Below are 21,316 nucleotides of genomic sequence, written 5' to 3'. Positions count from 1 at the left end.
TCAACAAAAAAGGTCAACTGAAAGATATTTGCTTATAAAAAAAGCAAATTTGCTTATAAAAAAAGCAAATTTGCTTATAAAAAAAGCAAATTTGCTTATAAAAAAAGCAAAAAAAAAAAATTGTCTGCCCTCCCTGGCAATCTCTCTAATAAGGGGAGAATATGTGCAGACCTACAAGCTCTGTATAGCTCGCAGTGTAATAGAACATGTGAATTATCTTCCACTTCTCCTTTACCACATATAGAAACCCGTTCTGCTATAGGTGTTCTCTTATACCTGCCCTGGAGGAGTGCTGAAGGAAGAATGTTAAATCTGGCTCTGAAGAAAGCTATTCTTTGTTTTGGGAAGATCAGGTCATTTAGATATCTTGCCAATTCCCACACACCCTGTTTGATTCTGTCCCTATTGTGGAGAGGCAACCTATTAGGTTCTTCTTGGAACTCCATGTCCTTCATTCTATTAATTACTACTTGCTTTGCTTGGTCAAAGCCTAGGAACATTAAGAATAATGGTGAGAGCCCATAAGAGCCCAGCTTGTGATCAATTGCCTGTTTCCAGGGGGAGGGGAAATTGTCAGTCAACACTAGTGGGGACAGTCCCTCTGGAAAGAAATGCATTTTAAGCCAATAAATGATCATCATCTTCCAGGCTCTGACTTGAATTTGAGGCATGCCTGTCTCAATTCTTAAACTGGGCAAATGGAGTTCCATTGGGTGCGGCTAAGATGGCTCGCAGGAATTTAGTTTCTATGGTTTCTAGCAAGTCTCTCTTTGCAAGGATTCCTGTTTGTGCCCCGTAAAGAATTTATGTCAATGTTTTGGCCTCAAAAAGTTTTATGGCAGCAGGTACAAACTGACCTCCACCTGTATAAAAGAAATGTTTGGTTGCATTTGAGGACCTAATGGCTACGTGCAATGTGTGATCCAGGTGTGCCTTCCATGTCCCTAGTGAGTGGAACACAGTGAATAAGAGAAAAATAAATTCAAATGAATAACAAAATGAGTAGTTTGGTCAGCCTTCCTGATTAATGTGATCTGCATATGTAGTATTCCCCCCCCTCCCCATTCAGTTCTGATTGATTCTTGGAGGCTGCCTGGACATGTCACTATAGTTCTTTTGGCAAGGTTTTTCCGAAGGAGTTTGCCATTGCCTTCTTCCTAGGACAGAGAGTGGAGAACTTGGATTAGCAATAGCAATAGCAATAGCAGTTAGACTTATACACCGCTTCATAGGGCTTTCAGCCCTCTCTAAGCGGTTTACAGAGTCAGCATATTGCCCCCACAGTCTGGGTCCTCATTTCACCCACCTCGGAAGGATGGAAGGCTGAGTCAACCCTGAGCCGGTGAGATTTGAACCGCCGAACTGCAGATAACAGTCAGCTGAAGTGGCCTGCAGTACAGCACTCTAACCACTGCGCCACCCAACTGGCTTCGTGCCTAAAACTAGACCTCATATTCCCCTAGTTTCTAGCCTGCACCAATCTGGCTCTTGCATGCAAATACACTAAAGTATATTTGATCGCTTATTTGCTTTGACTTGGTATTTATGTTTATATTTAGATTTATGCAATCTTCACATTGCAAAGCTTTCTGCAATGTTTTTGTTTTTCCATAGAGAATTACGGATACATTAAACCTCTAAATATAATACCATTTTTTATACTTGCATTTATTTTCAAATACTTTTATCCCCTAACTGATACAGATATTTTTTTTTAAAGACAAGCTTCTTGTACATGATTTTAGTGTTCAAAGAGTTCATGCTCCATGTCACTTTGAAAAAAAAAATCTACCCCCGGCCCCCCATTTCATTTCTTCTGCATAGAATTTTATAGAAGTCAGTAGGCTTGTGGACATAGTAGTCAGCATACTAACTGGCATTATATCTAAATATTCTCTGTCTCATGTTAGGTAAAGGAAAGGCTTCAGCAAATGGGACCATTCCAGCCGATGAACATCTTTCTGCGACAGGAAATTGACAGGATGCAAAGGATTATTGCTCTGGTGCGAAACACTTTGACAGATCTTAAACTGGCCATTGATGGAACCATAATCATGAATGAGAATCTCAGGGATGCTCTGGATTGTATGTATGATGCACGGATTCCAGAGCGCTGGAGAAAGGTTGGTATTCTTGTACATGGCCTAGGACCTAGGATTTATCTATGTATCCTAGATTTAGGCCTAGGATACCTGCGAGACTGTCTTCTGCCGCATACCTCCCTAAGACCAATAAGATCGCACAGGATGGGCCTTCTCCGGGTGCCTTCAGCGGGACAATGACGGCTGGTGATGCCTCGGAGTAGGGCCTTCTCTGTTGCCACTCCGGCCCTATGGAACGAGCTACCCCCAGAGATCCGGGCCCTACCCACTCTCATGACATTCCGTAAAGCTATTAAAACCTGGCTTTTCTGGCAGTCCTGGGGCTGTTGACCTCTTGATTGAAGTCCAGCCCCCCCCCCTTTGATTGGGTGCATGTTATGCTTCTTTTTAATTTTGTTGTGTCTTATTGTTTTAATTTTTTAAAATATTTTTCATTTCTGTAAGCCGCCCGGAGTCCTTTGGGATTGGGCGGCTTAGAAATTCAATAAATGAAATTAAATGAATTGTTTCATTAGAAGGAAAATAATGTTAGAGCATCATTCTTTTGAATTAACTCCCCTAATCCAGTTATGACATGACAAAGCATCTAAACACACCTACATAATTACTTTTAATTAATTGATTCCTTGTTATTGAAGGCTTGTTCTCATATGTTTATTTGACACCCCAGTGGGAAATTTCTAGGCCATATGTATAGGAAGGATGTCTCATGTAGTAATTTCTCCATGCCATTTCTGTCTTATCAATTTAATACAGGTCAGTGGTGGGTTTCAAAAATTTTTGGAACCTCTTCTGTAGGTGTGGCCTGCTTTCCAGGTCCACTGGTGGAACCTCTTCTAACCGGTTCGGTAGATTTGATGAACCGGTTCTACTGAACAGGTGCGAACTGGTAGGCACCCACCTCTGGTACAGGTAGACCTCGATTTACAACCACAGTAGAGCCCACAATTTCTGTTGCTAAGTGAGACATTTGTTAAGTGACTTTTTTGCCCCCTTTTTAAACCTATCTTGCTGCAGTTGTTAAATGAATCACTGCAGTTGTTAAGTTAGTAACATGGTTGCTAAATGAATCTGACTTCCCCATTGGCTTTGCTTTGAAAAGGTCGCAAAAGGGGATTCCCTGAACCCTGGGAGACTGCAATCATTATAAATGTGAATCAGTTTCCAAGTGTCCAAATTTTGATCACATGACCAAGGGGCTGCTGCAAAGGTCATAAGTGTGAGAAACAGTCATAAGTCACTTTTTCAGTGTTGTAGTAACTTTGAACAGTCACTAAATGAACTGTTGTAAGTCGGGGACTAATTCACAAGTGGGTTCCTACCAGTTCGCACCTATTCGGTAGAACCGGTTCATCAAATCTACCGAACCGGTTAGAAGAGGTTCCACCAGTGGACCCGGAAAGCAGGCCACACCTACAGAAGAGGTTCCAAATTTTTTTTGAAACCCACCACTGGTCCTTGGATATGATTATTCTACACTATCATGCTCCTATTTATAAAGCTCAGTGCCTCTGTGAAAGGTAAGGATGACTACTGCGTTTGTGGTACAATCAGAACATTGCGTGGGTTGAAGTTGTTTTAACGCAAACCAAAGATGCCTTTTAAAAAACAAGTTTACATCATATTCTTATGCATGCCAGTGCTGTGTGTGAAGTAATTTAAGGTGGTTCTGACAAGTGTCGTCGGCATCTTCATATCCGGTCACATGGGCGGCAAGCCACTCCCATCCGGTCACATGGGTGGCAAGCCACTCCCACAAAGGAGGCCACACCCACAGAGTAGGTTCAAACAATTTTTGAAACCCACCACTGGACTAATTGTACTGCAGAGTCTACTGGGACTTCTCTTTTGTCTAAAAAATGCATTTACCCACGAGTAGCATAATGATCTGCATCCAACAGTAATGTTTTATAAGAGTAACATGTACTACTCCAAATTTGGGTGGGAAAGGACTAAAAGCTAACTTGATTGAATGTTCCTTCGTACAAGGAGGACGATTCTGGTTACTTTTTTCTCTGACATCTTGTCTTTAACATGGAGGAGTAGTCCATCATATGAATCTTCTGAAACAAATGCAATATACTTTTACTTCTTCAGCAACCAAGTTTCGAAGCATTGTACAGCGTAGTTTCTTGTACCATGTTATTTTCTCTGTTTCCAGGCATCTTGGGCTTCTAGCACCCTGGGTTTTTGGTTTACTGAACTTCTGGAAAGAAACCGGCAATTTCATTCTTGGATTTTTGAGAAACGACCAAATTGCTTTTGGATGACAGGATTCTTCAATCCCCAGGGCTTTTTAACTGCAATGAGACAGGTGAAATATCTGATTGCTCTACAATTCTATCCACTTGTTTTGATTTTTATCTGAAATGAATACATGTTGGAGATGTCATCTATTTTCAGGAAAGCGAATGGAGTTGCCTTTGCCTTCTCGAAAAAAAGTAGGGCTGGGATTGGACCTCACTTTTCTTTAACTTTTTTTTTTCATTTTATGATTGTGATAAGGAACAGGGTGTCCCAGTCTTCTTCTTTTACTACCCTGCAAATATTATACTAGGCTTGAGAGAGCTTAAGTCAATAGTAAATTGTTCTGACCCCCCTCGTCCCACACCAATGCACGCCGAGCCAAAGATGCTTTACGGAATTTATTAACAGACAGACAGGTCCTTGGCAGCAAACCAGCACAGATAACCCTTGGCAGCAATCCAGCCTGCCAAGCTCACAATACTGTTCTCCAACATTAGTTCATGCATTGACTTCTGCAAAAGGGGCGTGTGCACAAGCATTCCTTTTATAGTCTGGAGAGGAGCCTAATTACCACCAGCTGAGTGCAATTACCTCCTGTAACTGCGCAACTGTTCCTTATGCCTATTAGCTCTCCGGTGCCGGGCATCCAGGAACAATTCAGTGGTGACGTCCGGATCACACTCCCTTGTCTCCTCCCCACTGGTCCAAGGCTCAGGCGCCTCCTGGTGGCCAACCAGCCTCTCTGTGCCCTGCTTGGACTCGGAACCCTGTCCAGGGTCCTCCACATCCTCCAGAACCGACTCATGCTGTCGGAGTCTGGGGGAAGCTCCAACAGCTCCTGCTGGGCCACAACAGTAAATTATGGCAGGAAAAGATCATCTTTGAAAGTCCAAGAGCAAAGATCTACCATATTGTCAGGGAAATATTCTAAATCTTAAATTCCAGACTTTATTCTTACCCATGATTTTGACAAGCTGACATTTCTAAATGAAATATATAAAACTGCCTGTTTTACTTGGGCAACTGGTTGTAATGGCTCTCACCAGCTGTTTATATAGCTCACAATGGAACACAGCAACCAGCTGATTCCTGGCAGCTGCCAATGACTCCTATCATGCTAGGGAAGTTCCCTAATTTGGTATTCTGTGTTTCCCAGCAGCCAGTCAGTTGTTCTATACAACTGTGTGTTTTTGTGTGCATGGCTCCTGCCTAATTCCTATTCTGCAGGGAGGACTCCACTGCTAAAAATATTGTCCAAGTTGTAAAGCTTCCTTTTGTTCAGATGTCTCCTTTGCATGGTGTTTTTGCTGCCTCTGTGGTAGATTAAAATAATAAGAATCAGAGAACCTGCTGTGTTTGGATTTCTAGGAAGGGAAAAGGGAATTTGCTAACAAGAGGATGTAGACATTAACTGGCTGACAGGTGGCCTCCCCCTTACAAGGAGAGTGAAAGTTAGAGGAGTTACAAGGAAATGTTCTAGCAGTCAAAACTTGAAAACCTGTTTCAATTGGTAATTTTTCAGAGAAAGTTGTGACTTCTGAATGTCAATTAATTTTTGACTCCTTTATAAAGTATCTTTCTAAATCAGTCCCACCATTCTGATGCTTTTGATAACTAGAAAATGTTGTCTTTCTGAACCAGGCTTTAATATAACTTACAGCTGGGCATAAAAACACTGATCAGATGGTGTGTAATGAGTTGAGTGAGGATCTATAAAGAAAGAGAAAGAAGAAATATGAAAGAAGTATCAATTAGTAAAGCGCTCACTTGTATACCTACCCATGGAAGTGGTGTTAGAGAGTCAGTTTAGTGTGCTGGTTGAGTCACCAGTCTACAAACTGGGAGACTGGGCATGAAGCCACCTAGGTGACTTTGAACCAGTCAGTTGCTCTCAGCCTTAAGAAGTAAGCAAAGACAAACCACTTCCAAAATCTTGCCAAGAAAACTGCAGGGCCTTGACCAGGCAGTTGTCAGAAGTCATCATTGACCTGAAGGAACCAAAACAAACCTTGTTTAGTTCTCACTTGTATATGTCTATGGGGATTCTCAGTCATCCAGGTCATGGTTGTCCCAAAGGTGCTTTTTCAAGAGGCAACTGGACTTTCTGTTTTTTCTTTGAAGACATTTCGCTTCTCATCCAAGAAGCTTCTTCAGCTGAAGAATCTTCTTGGATGAGAAGCAGCGGTGGGATTCAGCCAGTTCGCACCTATTCGGGAGAACCGGTTGGTAACTTTCTAAGAGGTTCAGAGAACCGATTGTTGGAAGAAATCTCCTTTTGTTTTTCCCCACTTTACAGGGCTAATCCTGTAAGGAAGGCAGGAAGGAAACATTCTGGTGTTGTTTCTAGCCTAATCTTTATTGACCTGCTTACAGAAACTGCCTCTCCGGTTAACCATTATTACATTGTAACAGCTAAGGCCAAGCGCCCATCCACCTGAGTGACCTTGAATTGGCCACGCCCACCCAGTCACATGACCACTGAGCCCAACCTACCCAGATAGTCATTAGGGCAGAGAACCGGTGGTTAAATTATTTGAATCCCACCACTGATGAGAAGCGAAATGTCTTCAAAGAAGAAACAGAAAGTCCAGTTACCTCTTGAAAAAGCACATTTGTGTCTCACTTGTCTACATACTATAGAAATTGGTACACAATTAGAAAATCTCAGGAGAAAAAGAAAATATGGGACTCCATTGTATTTTCTGATTTTTGGGTTATTTATTCTGAAACAACTTTGGTGGCAGAAATTCTGGTCTAACTGTTCCATAACTGTATCTGCGAGACCGTCTTCTGCCATATACCTCCCAACGACCGATAAGGTCGCACAGGGTGGGCCTTCTCCGAGTGCTGTCAGCCAGACAATGTCGGCTGGCAACTACCCAGGGGAGGGCCCTCTCTGTAGCCGCTCCAACCCTATGGAACAAACTACCCCCAGAGATCCGGACCCTACCCACTCTCATGGCCTTCCGAAAGGCTATTAAAACCTGGCTTTTCCGGCAGGCCTCGGGCTGTTGACCTCATGACTGAGGTCCAGCCCCGATTAGACTGGGTGTATGATGTGGTTTTTTTTAATCTGTGTTTCCTCGTTTTTTAACTTTTTACTTCTTAAAATGTATTTGTTGTAAGCCGCCCGGAGTCCTTCGGGATTGGGCGGCCTATAAATTCATTAAATCTAATCTAATCTAATCCATTGCTTTGAAACAGGAAATAACAAGAGCAAACAAGGGATGGGCCCTTGACAGTGTAGTTCTGTGCAGTGAGGTCACAAAGTGGATGAACGACGACGTCTCAACTCCTCCTCCTGAAGGGGTCTATGTATATGGCCTCTACCTAGAAGGAGCTGGATGGGACAAAAGGAACATGAAACTCATTGAATCTAAACCCAAGGTGCTCTTTGAACCAATGCCCGTGATAAGAATATATGCAGAAAACAACAGTGAGTATTAAATTGAATGTGATTTTGATGATACAGTTAAGACAGCAGTGGGATTCAGCCGGTTCGCACCTATTCGGGAGAACCGGTTGGTAACTTTCTAAGTAGTTCAGAGAACTGATTGTTGGAAGAAATCTCCTTTTTCCCCTCACTTTACAGGGCTAATCCTGTAAGGAAGGCAGGAAGGAAACAATCTGGTGTTGTTTCTAGCCTAATCTTTATTGCCCTGCTTACAGAAACTGCCTCTCCGGTTAACCCTTATTACATTGGAACAGCTAAGGTGAAGCGTCCATTGACCTGAGTGACCTTGATTTGGCCACGCCCACCCAGTCACATGACCACCGAGCCCCACCTACCCAGATAGTCATTAGGGCAGAGAACCGGTTGTTAAATTATTTGAATCCCACCACTGAGTTGGGAGTATTTCACACTTTAAAATAGGCCATGAATTCTATTGATTTTGTGGCATGAAAAAAAATGTTTGGATTTTAAATGAAAATGCTTGTTCTTATCAGTCCTTGAAGAACAAATGCTGCCATTTTTTTATATAGGGTCCTGAAAAGCTTTATTTCTAGTTGCTCTTTTGGGAGCAGAGATATCACAATACTCCTTATTGAATATGTGTTACCTAGTAGTATGCAAAGTGTATTCGCTTTTGTATTTCTAGCAACAGCAATGCTAACGTATGTGCTTTGTGGATATTAAGAAAGTATAAAGTTGGGTTAGAAGTTGGTGAATTGTGTTCAAAAGGGGATGTTAGTTTGATTTGAAACAACCTCTGCTAAGCCATGATCACCATTTGGAATCACAGGAAGCAAGGTTTATTGGCACAGTTCTTGGACTCTGCAAGCAATTCTAAGTTATTCTATGTTAAAAGAAACCTTCACCAGGTCCAACTTCTAAGTTAAGCTGGTTCTGCTACATCTATGTGACCTTTTAGCCTTGAATTGTCGTTGATTAGATTTAGAATGCACTTGTACAATAAAGAAAAAGAGAAAAAAAGAGATTTATGGGGATGCAGAACTCAGTTGATTGAATCCCACCTTTTTTATTTTCTTTCTCAATAGAAACAATACCTATATTTGAACAGATCAATAGAAACTACTTTATACCATTTCTTTTGGCCAGCTTTAGGATTGACTTTGCAATTTTGCAATTACATTTTAGGCAGAATAGCAATAGCAATAGCAGTTAGACTTATATACCGCTTCATAGGGCTTTCAGCCCTCTCTAAGCGGTTTACAGAGTCAGCACATTGCCCCCACAGTCTGGGTCCTCATTTCACCCACCTCGGAAGGATGGAAGGCTGAGTCAACCTTGAGCCGGTGAGATTAGAACCGCTGAACTGCAGATAACAGTCAGCTGAAGTGGCCTGCAGTACTGCACCCTAACCACTGCGCCACCTCGGCTGTACGGACGGGCAGGGGGAGAATAAAAGTGACTAAATAATATGTAAAAAAGAAGGATGCTGCTTTCCCCCCACTCCCCACTATATGCTCAGAAGTAGCTTGAAGTAGGTTAGCCAATAAAGAGGAGACTGTAATAAAATATGCATTTCTACTTCAACTTAAGCTAGATGAGACCTGCTGTGAAAAACCAAATGAAACCCATGAGTTAAGAGAATAAAAAAGTACATTTCTTCATCTGGGGAAAATCAACACAGTGGCAAAGGATTTCTTTCCACTTAAATTATGGATTTTTTTTTTTTTAAAAAAAATGTCGATCAGCTTAAACCCAGTTTTTTTATACTTGTGAGGATTTTTTAAAACAAGGCTACAAGTTGTTACTTGGTGTGTAGGTGCTCTTGTTGACAGCTGAACGTATAGAGTTTGGATCTGCTTGAGCAAACAAGTCAAAAGTCTTGAAAGTGCAACTTCAGAAGTGAGGGGAGAAGCTCTGGGATCCGTGAAGGGGGAAACAGCTGTCAGAATTCAACGGCGGGCTGGAGAGACAGACTGTCGCTCTGCTTTCTGAGATTTGGTTCAGAATGTTGGCCTGGAAACAGAAAGCTTTTTCTTTCAAGAAATAAAATCCCATAAGATATAAATGCAACTGCAATAAAACCCAAAGCTTTGTAGTCCCCTCCCCCTTTTTTTCTTTCAGTAATTTGTGACCCCAGCATTTATTTGGTTAAATCTATTTGTTTAACTTTGGTAAGACATATCTGTACAGCAGTGGCGGGCTCCAAAATTTTTCAGAACTTCTTCTGTAGGTGTGGCCTGCTTTGTGGGAGTGGCTTGCCGGCCATGTGACTGGATGGGCGTGGCTTGCCGGCCATGTGACTGGGTGGGCGTGGCCAACTTGTAACATGTGGTGAAACTCATTTAACAACGCTCTTGATTAGCAACCAAAATGTTGGCTCAGAAACTCTGGCATTGAAGTGTGCAAGTCTTAAAGATGTCAAGTTACAAGACCCTTGCACCCCTAACCCTTTAGAAAAAAAAAACCCAGGGGTGTTCAAACCTGACAGCTTTAAGAGTTGTGGACTTCAACTCCGAGAATTCCTCCTCTCGCTCTTCATCTTGATGATGTGCGGACGGGCGGGGGAAGGAGCTGGAACCGGTTCTAAACGGCACTGTAGATTTGTGGAACCTCTTCTATAGAAGAGGTTAAAACTGGCAGGAACCCACCCCTGCTGTACAGGGAAATATCTATGGAGCTTCTCAGTCCTCCAGGTCATGGGTTGTCCCAAAGGTGCTTTTTCAAGAGGCAACTGGACTTTCTTTGAAGACATTTCACTTCTCATCCAAGAAACAGCTCTTCAGAGCTTCTTCAAACTACTTGGATGAGAAGCAAAGCGTCTTCTGGACAACTGTACAGGCAGTTCTCCACTTACAACAGTTCATTTAGTTATCATTCAAAGTTACAATGACTCATAAAAAAAGTGACTTATGGTAGTTTTTCACACTTACAACCATTGTAGCATCCTCATGGTCATGTGACCAAAATTCGAATGGTTGGAAACTGATTCATACTTATGTTGGTTGCAATCTCCCCAGGTCGTGCGATCACCTTTTGCAACCTTCTTACAAGCAAAGTCACGTGAGGAAGCCAGATTCATTCACTAACTTAACGACTGCAGTGATTCACTTAACGATGGCCAGAAAAGTTGTAAAATGGGGCAAAGTTCACTTAAGAAATGTTTCATTTAGCATCAGAAATGTTGGGGTCAATTGTAGTTACCTGTTGATGACTGCCTATATGCAGTGCCTATCAAGCTGATTTGCAGGTATATGAAGGGTTTATATATTGAAAACATGTATAAACACCTGTTCTGACCCCACTCATCCCACACCAAAGCACGCTGAGCCAAAGATACTTTACAGAATTTATTAACAGACAGGTCCTTGGCAGCAAACCAGCACAGACACGCTAACACTACAGTTCTCCAACATTAGTTCATGCGTTGACTCCTGCAAAAGGGGTGTGTGCACAAGCATTCCTTTTATAGTCTGGAGAGGAGCCTAATTACCACCAGCTGAGTGCAATTACCTCCTGTAACTGCGCAATTGTTCTTTACGCCTAATAGTTCTCTGGTGCCAGGCATTCAGGAACAGCTCCTTTGGCTCCTCCCCACTGCTAACGTCCGGATCCCTCTCCCTTGTCTCCTTCCCACTGGTCCAAGGCTCAGGTGCCTCCTGGTGGCCAACCAGCCTCTCTGCGCCCTGCTCGGAGTCGGAACCCTGTCCAGGATCCTCCACATCCTTCAGAGCCGACTCATAGGGCTCCTCGCTGTCGGAGTCTGGTGGCAGCTCCAACGGCTCCTGCTGGGACACAACAAACACCCTTCTCACTTGAGAATGCCATGCATGGTCCAAAATATGAATGGGTCTTATTCTACTTGGATTCTAAGCATAGCATTTAAAATTGCCATTGTATGGATGATCAGTGCCAGGAAAGAAATAAGATGAGTACAGGTGTTGCTTCCCACAAGACTTTTCATGTCAGAGACTTTTAGAGTCATGGTCTTTGTCACAGCTACCTCCCTCAGTGAGCAAGAAAGAAGCCACTCAACTCCATTTTGCAGAATTAAGAGTACTTTTACTGGTCATGTGTAGATAGCAGCTAAGCAAAGCAAGATCTGAGGCAAAAGCGCACCTAATCATAGATATCAATATGTGACGCAACCCCCTCCCCTTGGTAACCCCATCCCATAGTCCAACCCGTACACCGCACAGGTGTCATGTGGGAGACATCTTCAAAAAGCATCATCAGGTTGGCATGCCAGACAGTTGGCCTTGGCGGCAAATCCTCTATCTGCAACTTAGTAATCAACAACATTGATTGGGGGAGTGGGCTCCATTCCTGTTTCAGGGAACCGGGTTTGTTCCAAATAACATTGGATGATTTGTAATCCATCATTGCCTCTACAGGCCTGAGTGAGCATTCTGATTCCAACATTGGTTATCAACTTAAGAGATTGAGATTGAGATGCTTTATTTGTATGCCGCCCTTTTCCCTGGGGGGACTCAGGGCGGCTCACAACTCAAGGGAGGACAAACAAGTCATTACATAAAAACAATACATCATTAAAAACACAACAGTCATACAATTCAAGTGGGGTTGAAATCTTTAGCCCCAGGCCTGTCGGGACAGCCAGGACTTAAGGGCGACGCGGAAGGTCTGGAGGGTGGTGAGGGTACGAATCTCCATGGGGAGTTAGTTCCAAAGGGACGGAGCAGCCACCGAGAAGGCTCTCCTCCGGGTATTTGCCAGCCGACATTGGCCGGCCGATGGAATTCGGAGGAGGCCTAATCTATGGGATCGTATCGGCCTAGTGGAGGTAATTGGCAGTAGGCGGTCTCTCAAGTACCCAGATCCAATACCATGTAGGGCTTTGTAGGTGACAAGTAGCACCTTGAAGCGCACTCGGAGATCAACAGGCAGCCAGTGCAGCTCGCGGAGGATAGATGTTACGTGGGTGAAACGGGTGCACCCACGATCGCTCGCGCGGCCGCATTCTGGACCAGCTGAAGAGCTCATTCACCCAGCTGGATAGACACAGTATGTCAATTGTCCCAGAGGTGCTTTTCCAAAAGGCAACTTCTGAACTGCAGATGTTTCTTGGATGAGAAGTGAAGAGTTTTCAAAGAAAATATCAAGACAGTTCAGTTGCCTTTTGGAAAACCACCTTTGGGGCAACTGTGACCTGAACAATTGAGAATCTCCAAAGACAGGAAGAAGGAGCCAACGTCGCAACGGAACATCGTGCGGACTCGACAGTCCGATTCCGCCGATGACACTTTTGCCCTTGGACGGTCCGGCAGGACCTAAACCGTCCTGAAGAGACGGTGACTGGGAAGGCAAAACCTTGCTGGTCGCAGGGACACCGCAAAGTCCCTGACCGACCCAAGGGTAGCGCTTCTAACCGGCGGCAAACAGGCAGCCCCCCCCCAGGCTGACATAGTCGGAGACGGCTCTCGAAGGAAAAGAAGAAGTGAAAGCATTCCATCTGGTGAGGTTTTTTATTTCTTTTATTTTGAGAATCTCCAAAGGCACAACATGTCAATTACTTAACGATGGACAACGTGGCTTCTATATCGTCTGTTCCTTGAGTTCTGACAGAAAGTAGTGTTTTCCCAGCGATTGTAACAGAAGGCCACCTGACTTGACAATCCAGTGCGTTAAGGAGGAATCACTGGAGGTCACTTATCTGGCTTGGAAGAGTAAAACCAATTCCTGTCCTGCAAGAAATCCATATTACTTTTTTTGAGAGCAGCAACATTATTGGCCTCTCAGCGATGAGATAAAAGATAGGTTGGGAAATAGCATTCCCCCCCCACGACTTGTTGGGACCCTTTTCACCCATCACTGGAAGCATATTGCCACTGCAATACGGATGGGCCCTTGGTCTGATACACTGATAATTAACTTTCCTGGACAAAAGATATCCTGACAATAATTATCCACATTATGGTTCTCTCCCAACTGAATTACTGTATTGGCGTATAAATGTTTCTTTTTTTAAATGGCCTAGAAATTTTAATTATCCCGAAAGGCTGATTAGAGTTGAGCTACTTGAAGAACATATTATGCCTGCGTGTTACATGCTGGACCCAATTCAACATGCTGCTTTAATTTTTAAACTCCCATCTGCTTTGATGTACAATTTCCTGGAGGAGCATCTGCTTTTCTGTCTGTCTCCCCGGAGTGTTAAGGTTATTGTCTAATGCTTTCTTCCCTGTGAAGTGAAACTGTTGAAGTGGTGGAGGGAGTGACATGGAGGTTTAAACGGTTTTTATTCACTCACACAGAGAAATCTTTTGATTCAAATCTAGCTAGGCAATATTTTTTAAAAATACTTTTATGTATATTTTATTGCTTATTTCACTAAGGAAATCAGCACATTGGAATGCATTTCTGCCATTGCTGTGCCCTTTCACTTGCTTGTAACATGCAAAGATGTTGTATGTCATAAATTTGGCGCATTAAAAATATCAAGATTCCTCCTATACAATGTTCCATTTCAGGTTTTTCAGAAAGCTTCCCCTCCCCTTATTCTGTATTGTCAACTTATCAAAACCTTCCCTTAGTTCCTTTTAAGCTTCCTAAATGTCTTTTTATAAGTGGTTTCACAACTTATCCTTGGCCAAGGTAAGATTTGATAACTTAGCACTCATATACTGCTTCACGTGCTTTACAGCCTCTCTCTAAACATCTTACAGAGTCAGCATATTGCCCCCCACAATCTGGATCCCCATTTTACCAACCTCGAAAGGATGGAAAGCTCAGTAACTTTGAGCCGGTGAGAATCGGAACGGCTTGCAGTCGGCAGTCAGCAGAGTTAATCTGAAATACTGCAACCATTGCACCACCATGAATCCTTATTACCGTATTTTTCAGAGTATAAGACGCACCTTTTTCCCCTCAAAAAAAAGAGGCTGAAAACCTGGGTGCGTCTTATACACTGAATACAGCAATTTTTGCATCCTGAAACCCTGCCCCATTCACCAAAATGGCGGTGCATAGCTTGTAGGAGGCTTTCAGAGAGCTCCTGGGGGCTGGGGAGGGAAGAAATGAAGAAAAAAATGCCCGGTTTTTGCTCATTTTTGCCCCCCCCCCAGCCCTCAGGAGCACTCTAAGCTTCCTAATGCCTTTTTTTTTTCAAAAAATGGGCCCGTTTTTGTGAAAAATGAGCCATTTTTTGCTTGTTTTTGCCCCTCTCCCAGGAACACTCTAGAAGCCTCCTAAGGGCTATTCATGCCCCTGTTTTTGGAAAAAAAATGGGACCATTTTCACAAAAAATGGACCGTTTTTGGGAGGTTTGCAGAGTGCAAAAACTTTTTTTTAATTATTTGCCTCTTCAAAACCTTGGTGCGTCTTATACTCTGAAAAATATGGTTACATTTAAACTTGTTGAACATTTCAACTAGTTATATGGATTGAAATTTTATTTGAGTTGTCTCCTAAACTTATAAAAATGAACATTTCTTCTTTGCCTCTTCATAGCCTCAAAAGATCCACGCCTGTACTCATGTCCAATCTACAAAAAACCACTTCGGACAGATCTGAATTACATTGCTGCAGTTGACCTACGGACGACCCAACCATCTGAACATTGGATATTACGTGGCGTTGCCTTATTATGTGATGTCAAGTAATGCTTAGAGAACACCTGCCTGCTTGTCTAATTTCCTCCTAGTTGTTTTAGAATAGCCTTTTGTTACATCCTTTATGTGGGCATATGAAGAATCTAGATGGGCCACAGATTAGTTTCTACGTATATGTGTGTGTGTGTGTGTGTGTGTGTGTGTGTGTGTGCACGCACGCACACACACACACACTCTTTTGCAATACCTTGACTTTCTTTTAAATGAGATGAAGAAGCTGAATGTTCAGTTACTAAAAATACTCACTATTGTATCTTCTTGATCCAATAGTTCTTTTTTTTTTTAAAAAAAAACCCCACTGAATTGTGGTTTTTATGTAATTTTAATATTATTTTAGCAATCATGTTAGTTGAATTATAATTGGCATCATATTTATACGACTTCCAAGTATACCACTATTTGATAATTTCTAAAGGTTTCCCTTCCCTCTAAATAATTGAGTGGCACTTTCCACAAAATTTGTATTTTTACATATAGACATTTAAAGGATTTCCAGGGGTGCTTGGAGTATTCTATGAACTCACAGAAGATTTGCTTGCCTCTCTGGAACATTTTCAATTCATAGGACACAAGCCAGGGTTTACCATAATTTGATAAACAAAGCATTTGTATGATGCATTAAAAATACATTCTTACAAACTTCTTTGCTTAAAAGTAAAGGACATTTAAAATTTTTTAAAAAAATAGATGGAATAATTGTTCTAATAATTTGTAATGCTGCAGAGTATATTGGCAAATATTGATTTGCGGATGAAACACATGAAAGATTTTTTGTTTTATAGTCACTGTATCGTGCATTGCAAATACAAAAAAAACATATCCAGTTTCCATTGATTTTCATGCAGACAAAAATATATTGATTAATACAAGACTTGAAGAGATGGTGATTTATTAAGCTAAATTTCCAGTTAGCCATGCATGCTAGGAAAACTGGTTTTTGATTAAGTTCTGTGTAAGAGACAGGAACAGTTATTTGGAAATTAACAAGCAAACTGAGTATTCTGCATTAGGTTTGGTGGTGATACGTTGTGCAGGAATGAGGCATTAATTGGCCTCAATTTTTTAATACTTTGAGTATCAATTGTAACATTATTAAAATCATCCAGCTTTAAATGTAGAGGTAAAAATACAAAAATGAAAACAGAACTATACACGTTGAACTCATAATTTCTGTATTTTTATTTTGCTTCTTTTATAGTTTTGAACCATCGAGAGGAAACTAACCTTTTAAAGCTATTTCTAGAAACTATTCCTTTCCTCATGCATTATATAAATGTAAACCTTGCATTCAAATAGGAAGATAATTTGCATAGTGCATTTTTGGCTGGAGAGTAACATGTTTTATGAATGCAGTGAGCTATTACGATTGTGAGAATGAATCAATTTTCCTCCATTCGCTTTATTGTCATCTTTCTTTCCTTTCTGCATTTTTTTCCTCCTTAGTTTTATCACTCTTCATTTGTCTAAAATAAACCATAGTTTTGTTTAATTTAGTTTGCCATGTTTTCCATAATTTGTGGTTAGTTTTATTCCATGGAAATCCCTCCCTCCAAAGAAATTTCAAGAATTTAAGAATGACCAGATGTTATCAACAATAATTTAATTCCCTGAGGAATATGGGGTAAAATGGAACATGTGTTTTAATTTGAGCTTCAGAAGTATTTCAGCAAAACATTTTGTGTTGCCTAAGATCTCATGAGAGAAAATTCAAAATGGCTTAAATCTTCTATGTCCTGATGGAACAAACTTAGAATATTGGAAATTCAAACTGCGAGAAAGGCAATACTTCCTGACCAAAAATCTGTAAATCAATTAAGTCAAAAATTTAGAATCTATTAGAAGGGATCTTTCTCCCTTCTGAACCAAAACCAAAGATATTTTTCTCATTTGTTTGATTTTTAGAGAGAATCTAACACGTTTCAAGAGAAATAACTTATTTTCTATCTTGAGAATCCAGGGAGGGAGGCTTTCCTGATAAGAGATTCTCCATTCTTATTGGCGGGAGTCAAAATGGTCTCCTTATCTGTGCTCAGAATCTGGGAACAATTCTATTTTGTAAGCCTTGTAAAAATTTGAGTCTATTTCCACAAGAATTGCCAATGAAGCAATGCACCTAAATTTATTCAATCCAGTCACAAGCTATAAAACGAATTAACTGGACCAGTTAGAACACTCAAAGTGATATCATTCAAAATGGCCAAGTTCTGTTTTGGGCTTCCAAGCTCAAACAGCCAGTCTTAGCCTGAATTGTTGGAATATTTTGCACATCACTTTCAAGTAAGTAAAACCTTGGTGACCGCTTAACCTCCAGAATTAAAGAACAGCCATTAAAAAAGCACATGAAGTGAGATACTATAGCCATTTGAACTTCCACATTTATTAAAAGCACTTCCTTCAACAGACATTTGGATCAAATATTTTCAATTAGGTAATAATTCAGTAGTTGATACTAAATAATTTAGTAATGCTCATAAAATATTTGACAATGACTGCAATCGAACGCATTAATATTCAGTTTGTTTAAATAAGAGTTCCTTCCTGTGGAGGTTGAAGGCTCATTCCTTCTGAAAACACATTTGCCCACCATTCAAAACCTCCACTTTATCTCAACTCAGATTAACGTAACCTGGCCTTTGGGTTAAAATATATGTTTCATTTTGAGAAGAAACTCTTTTTCTTTGTGCATGCTCTCCCATACTTTTCCGCCTTCATTTTTATCGGGGACTAGATTCTTTCACTTTAATAGAACTTTTACATCACACAGTGGGAAACAGATTAAAATGCAACAATACAATCAATCTATTTCTTGCAGTAGAATATTTGGATTATCAAATGGCTGAGATTAAGATTCAGGTGAGTAAATAATGTTTTAAGTGACTTTTGGCAGTTACGGTTCTAAAATATATGAATCTTAAAATACTGAAAGTATGTTTGCGAGGTACGTTGTCCATCACTACAACATTCGTAGTAAAATACACAGCATTTACCAGTAGAAATTGCCAAAGTACTATTGTTGGCTGTTATTCACCTACAGAGCAGTAATTACAGGATGTACTTCATCTACAAAGCTTCCAGTCAGTTCACAGACAGTCTGATTCACTTTCTGAATACAATTGGAAATGAAAAGACTTCAAATTGATTCATCAATTTGATTTAGGCATCCAAAGTAAAATCAGGTTACTTAAATAATTGAATAAAACTGATTTTCTGAATCTAATCATTCCTCCACTCAAAACAAAACATTCCCACAGAAAAGCTTAAAAGACTCGCTGTTTTTTTTTATTATAGTTTCTCCAACGTGGTTGCCTTAAAATAAATAATACTATGCAAATTTTTTAAAAAAAGCAAAAACGAGGACAATGTTTTTATTAGCAAAGGGTCTATATAGCCCCATTCTAAGCTATATGAATGTTGTGAAATTTTAATGTCTGTTATTTTTAATTTTTATATGTTCCCCCTTCCTGCTTTTATCTGAGTCTCTCGAGAGTGGGCGGCAGACAAATCCTAATAAACCATAAACCGTATATGAGAGATCAACACTACTGCTAACAAATCATTTATTCATAGGCCCATAAACAGGGAGATGAGTTTAATGAGTATCCATCACTTCTTCCAAAGCTGGCAAAGGAAGGGGAGGAGGAGGGAAAGGGAGGGAGGCTGATTGATATTTCTTCCGGTTTTTAACTCTTTATTCATGAGATTCATGACTAGTCACAGAATCATGGTAAGCAGCGGAGTAAATGTGAGAAAACAGAAACCAGATGGTGTTTTTCTTTTGCTGATAAAGAGAAAGAATGCTGATATCCATCTCGGTGCCTGTGCTGTCTGCAGACAAAACTCTTGAGGGGTGAAGTCACTAATTCCTCCCACAACAGCTTTTTCTTTCCTGTCGGGAATTACTTTTCTCACATTTATGATGATGTTAGTGCCACGTTGTTGCATTTCAATATTAATCCTTTTTTTTTTCTTCAGATCTGATCTCAAAAAACAAAAACAACCCTTGGCAGTTTTGGAAAAAAAGGAATAAGTAATATCTCAGTCCGACATAGACAGGCACAATGCTAAGGCTTCATTTCGTCCCGTTGAAGATAAGGGGATCTGTTGAAAGCCTGGTATATCTTCATTGCTTGTTCTGATGCCACAATCCTGCCTTATATGTCTTTGGTGGGAGGGGGAATGTGGGAATAGCAATAGCAGTTAGACTTATATACCGCTTCATAGGGCTTTCAGCCCTCTCTAAGCAGTTTACAGAGTCAGCATATCGCCCCCACAGTCTGGGTCCTCCTTTCACCCACTTCGGAAGGATGGAAGGCTGAGTCAACCTTGAGCCGGTTAGATTTGAACTGCCAAACTGCAGATAACAGTCAGCTGAAGTAGCCTGCGGTACCGCACTCTAACCACTGGCCACCTCGGCTCTACACTAGAGTAACGCTAGAGCAGTGGTGTCAAAACTGGATTTCTTCAAGGGATGGATCAGCATTATATTTCTCCTCCACAGGCTGCCAGGGGGAGGGCTGGGAGATGGGACAGACACCTCCTGCAGTACCCGGCCGGCCAAACAGGGCACAGGGGGACCATGCAAAGTCCCCCACGCCCCGGTTTGGCCGGAAGAATGCTTCAGGAGGCTGTCCAGGCCAAAAATGGGGCACAAAGAGGCCGAGCATTCCCCCCTCCCCGTGCCTTCAGTTGCCAGAGGCACCATGGGTCGTTCCTTTGCTATTTCCAGGCGGGTCGCATGGGCCAGATTTAAGCAACTCACAGGCCGGATCCGGCCCACAGGTCTTGAGTTTGACGCCCCTGCCCTAGAGGGTTAGAGAACCCAGGAATAAGTTTGATGTGAGTGTCCTTGGAGCACCATTTACAAAGTTAGTGTAAGCAATGGGAAAGAGGTACAGTTTATGGTCAGTTATACAGATTTAGATCTACAAACGTAATTATTGCAGCCATCGGATCTCTCTTTTTTTCTATTCTCTTTTGCCTTAATTTCCCATCTTAAATAGTCTTGAATACCAGGATACCTGCGAGACCGCCTACTGCCGCATACCTCCCAATGGCCGGTGAGATCTCACAGGGTGGGCCTCCTTCAGATGCCGTCAGCCAGGCAGTGTCAGTTGGCGGCTCCCCGGAGGAGGGCCTTCTCTGTGGCCGCTCTGACCCTTTGGAATGAACTACCCCCAGAGATCCGGACCTTGCCCACTTTCATGGCCTTCCGAAAAGCCGTTAAAACCTGGCTATTCCGGCAGGCCTGAGGCTGTTGACCTCATTACTGAGGTCCAGCCCCGATTAGATTGGGTGCATGGTGATGTTTTTAAATTGTGTTCTTGTATTTTTACTAATTATTCTCTTTGTTTTGTAAGCCGCCCGGAGTCCTCCGGGATTGGGCGGCCTATAAATCCATTAAATAATAATAATAAAATAATAATAAGATTCAGTTTAAGTTCTCTTTTGCCTTAGAACAGACTGCAAATCGTGACTGGTTAACATAATATTCAAGAGGGAAGAATGTGCAAATACTCAGACAATCAGGAAATGGTAATGGAAGAAACCATTGCTTAAACGACCACTTGAGGATAAAACTCAACTCCCTCCCCCTAATCCAGATTAGACAGGCCAAAAAAAAGCTTAATTTTCTGCCTACTTAAATTTTCTGTTCGGAGTGTTATTTCATCAAACACTTAATTGAGTAGTAAATAGAAAATTCAGGATCCCTTTCATGCACAGCTTCAATTTTTTCAATGATTGTTACATAAATATGTCTTGTGAGGTTTTGTTAATGTGATCGCAAACACTGTTGCATGTGTCATACGTACAATAACCAGTTAGTTTTGATTGTAAAATACCTGGAAAAAAGTAAACCACTTGTTTCAAGGCCTGTTAACTGCACATGAATTGTTTTCGTTTAAGTGTGTAGGAACTGATGAAAA

At 41.5% G+C, this 21,316-nt stretch overlaps 1 protein-coding gene across 1 annotated transcript in view; it reads left to right on the top strand.

Annotated features, from left to right (window-relative positions):
- The window catches only part of DNAH5 (dynein axonemal heavy chain 5), a 178,452-nt gene extending 163,069 nt beyond the window's left edge, over window positions 1–15,383 (top strand). Inside the window, 4 exon segments of the mRNA XM_032220460.1 lie at window positions 1,911–2,123; window positions 4,264–4,416; window positions 7,554–7,785; window positions 15,232–15,383. Of these exon segments, the coding sequence (XP_032076351.1) occupies window positions 1,911–2,123; window positions 4,264–4,416; window positions 7,554–7,785; window positions 15,232–15,383 (750 nt within the window).
- Window positions 15,384–21,316: the final 5,933 nt, after the last annotated feature.

This window comes from Thamnophis elegans, chromosome 6, assembly GCF_009769535.1.
Source record: "Thamnophis elegans isolate rThaEle1 chromosome 6, rThaEle1.pri, whole genome shotgun sequence".
In the NCBI taxonomy this organism is placed as follows: Eukaryota; Metazoa; Chordata; class Lepidosauria; order Squamata; family Colubridae; genus Thamnophis; species Thamnophis elegans.
The sequence above is the reverse complement of the archived record's forward strand: the minus strand, read 5'-3'. Positions and strand labels throughout refer to the sequence as shown.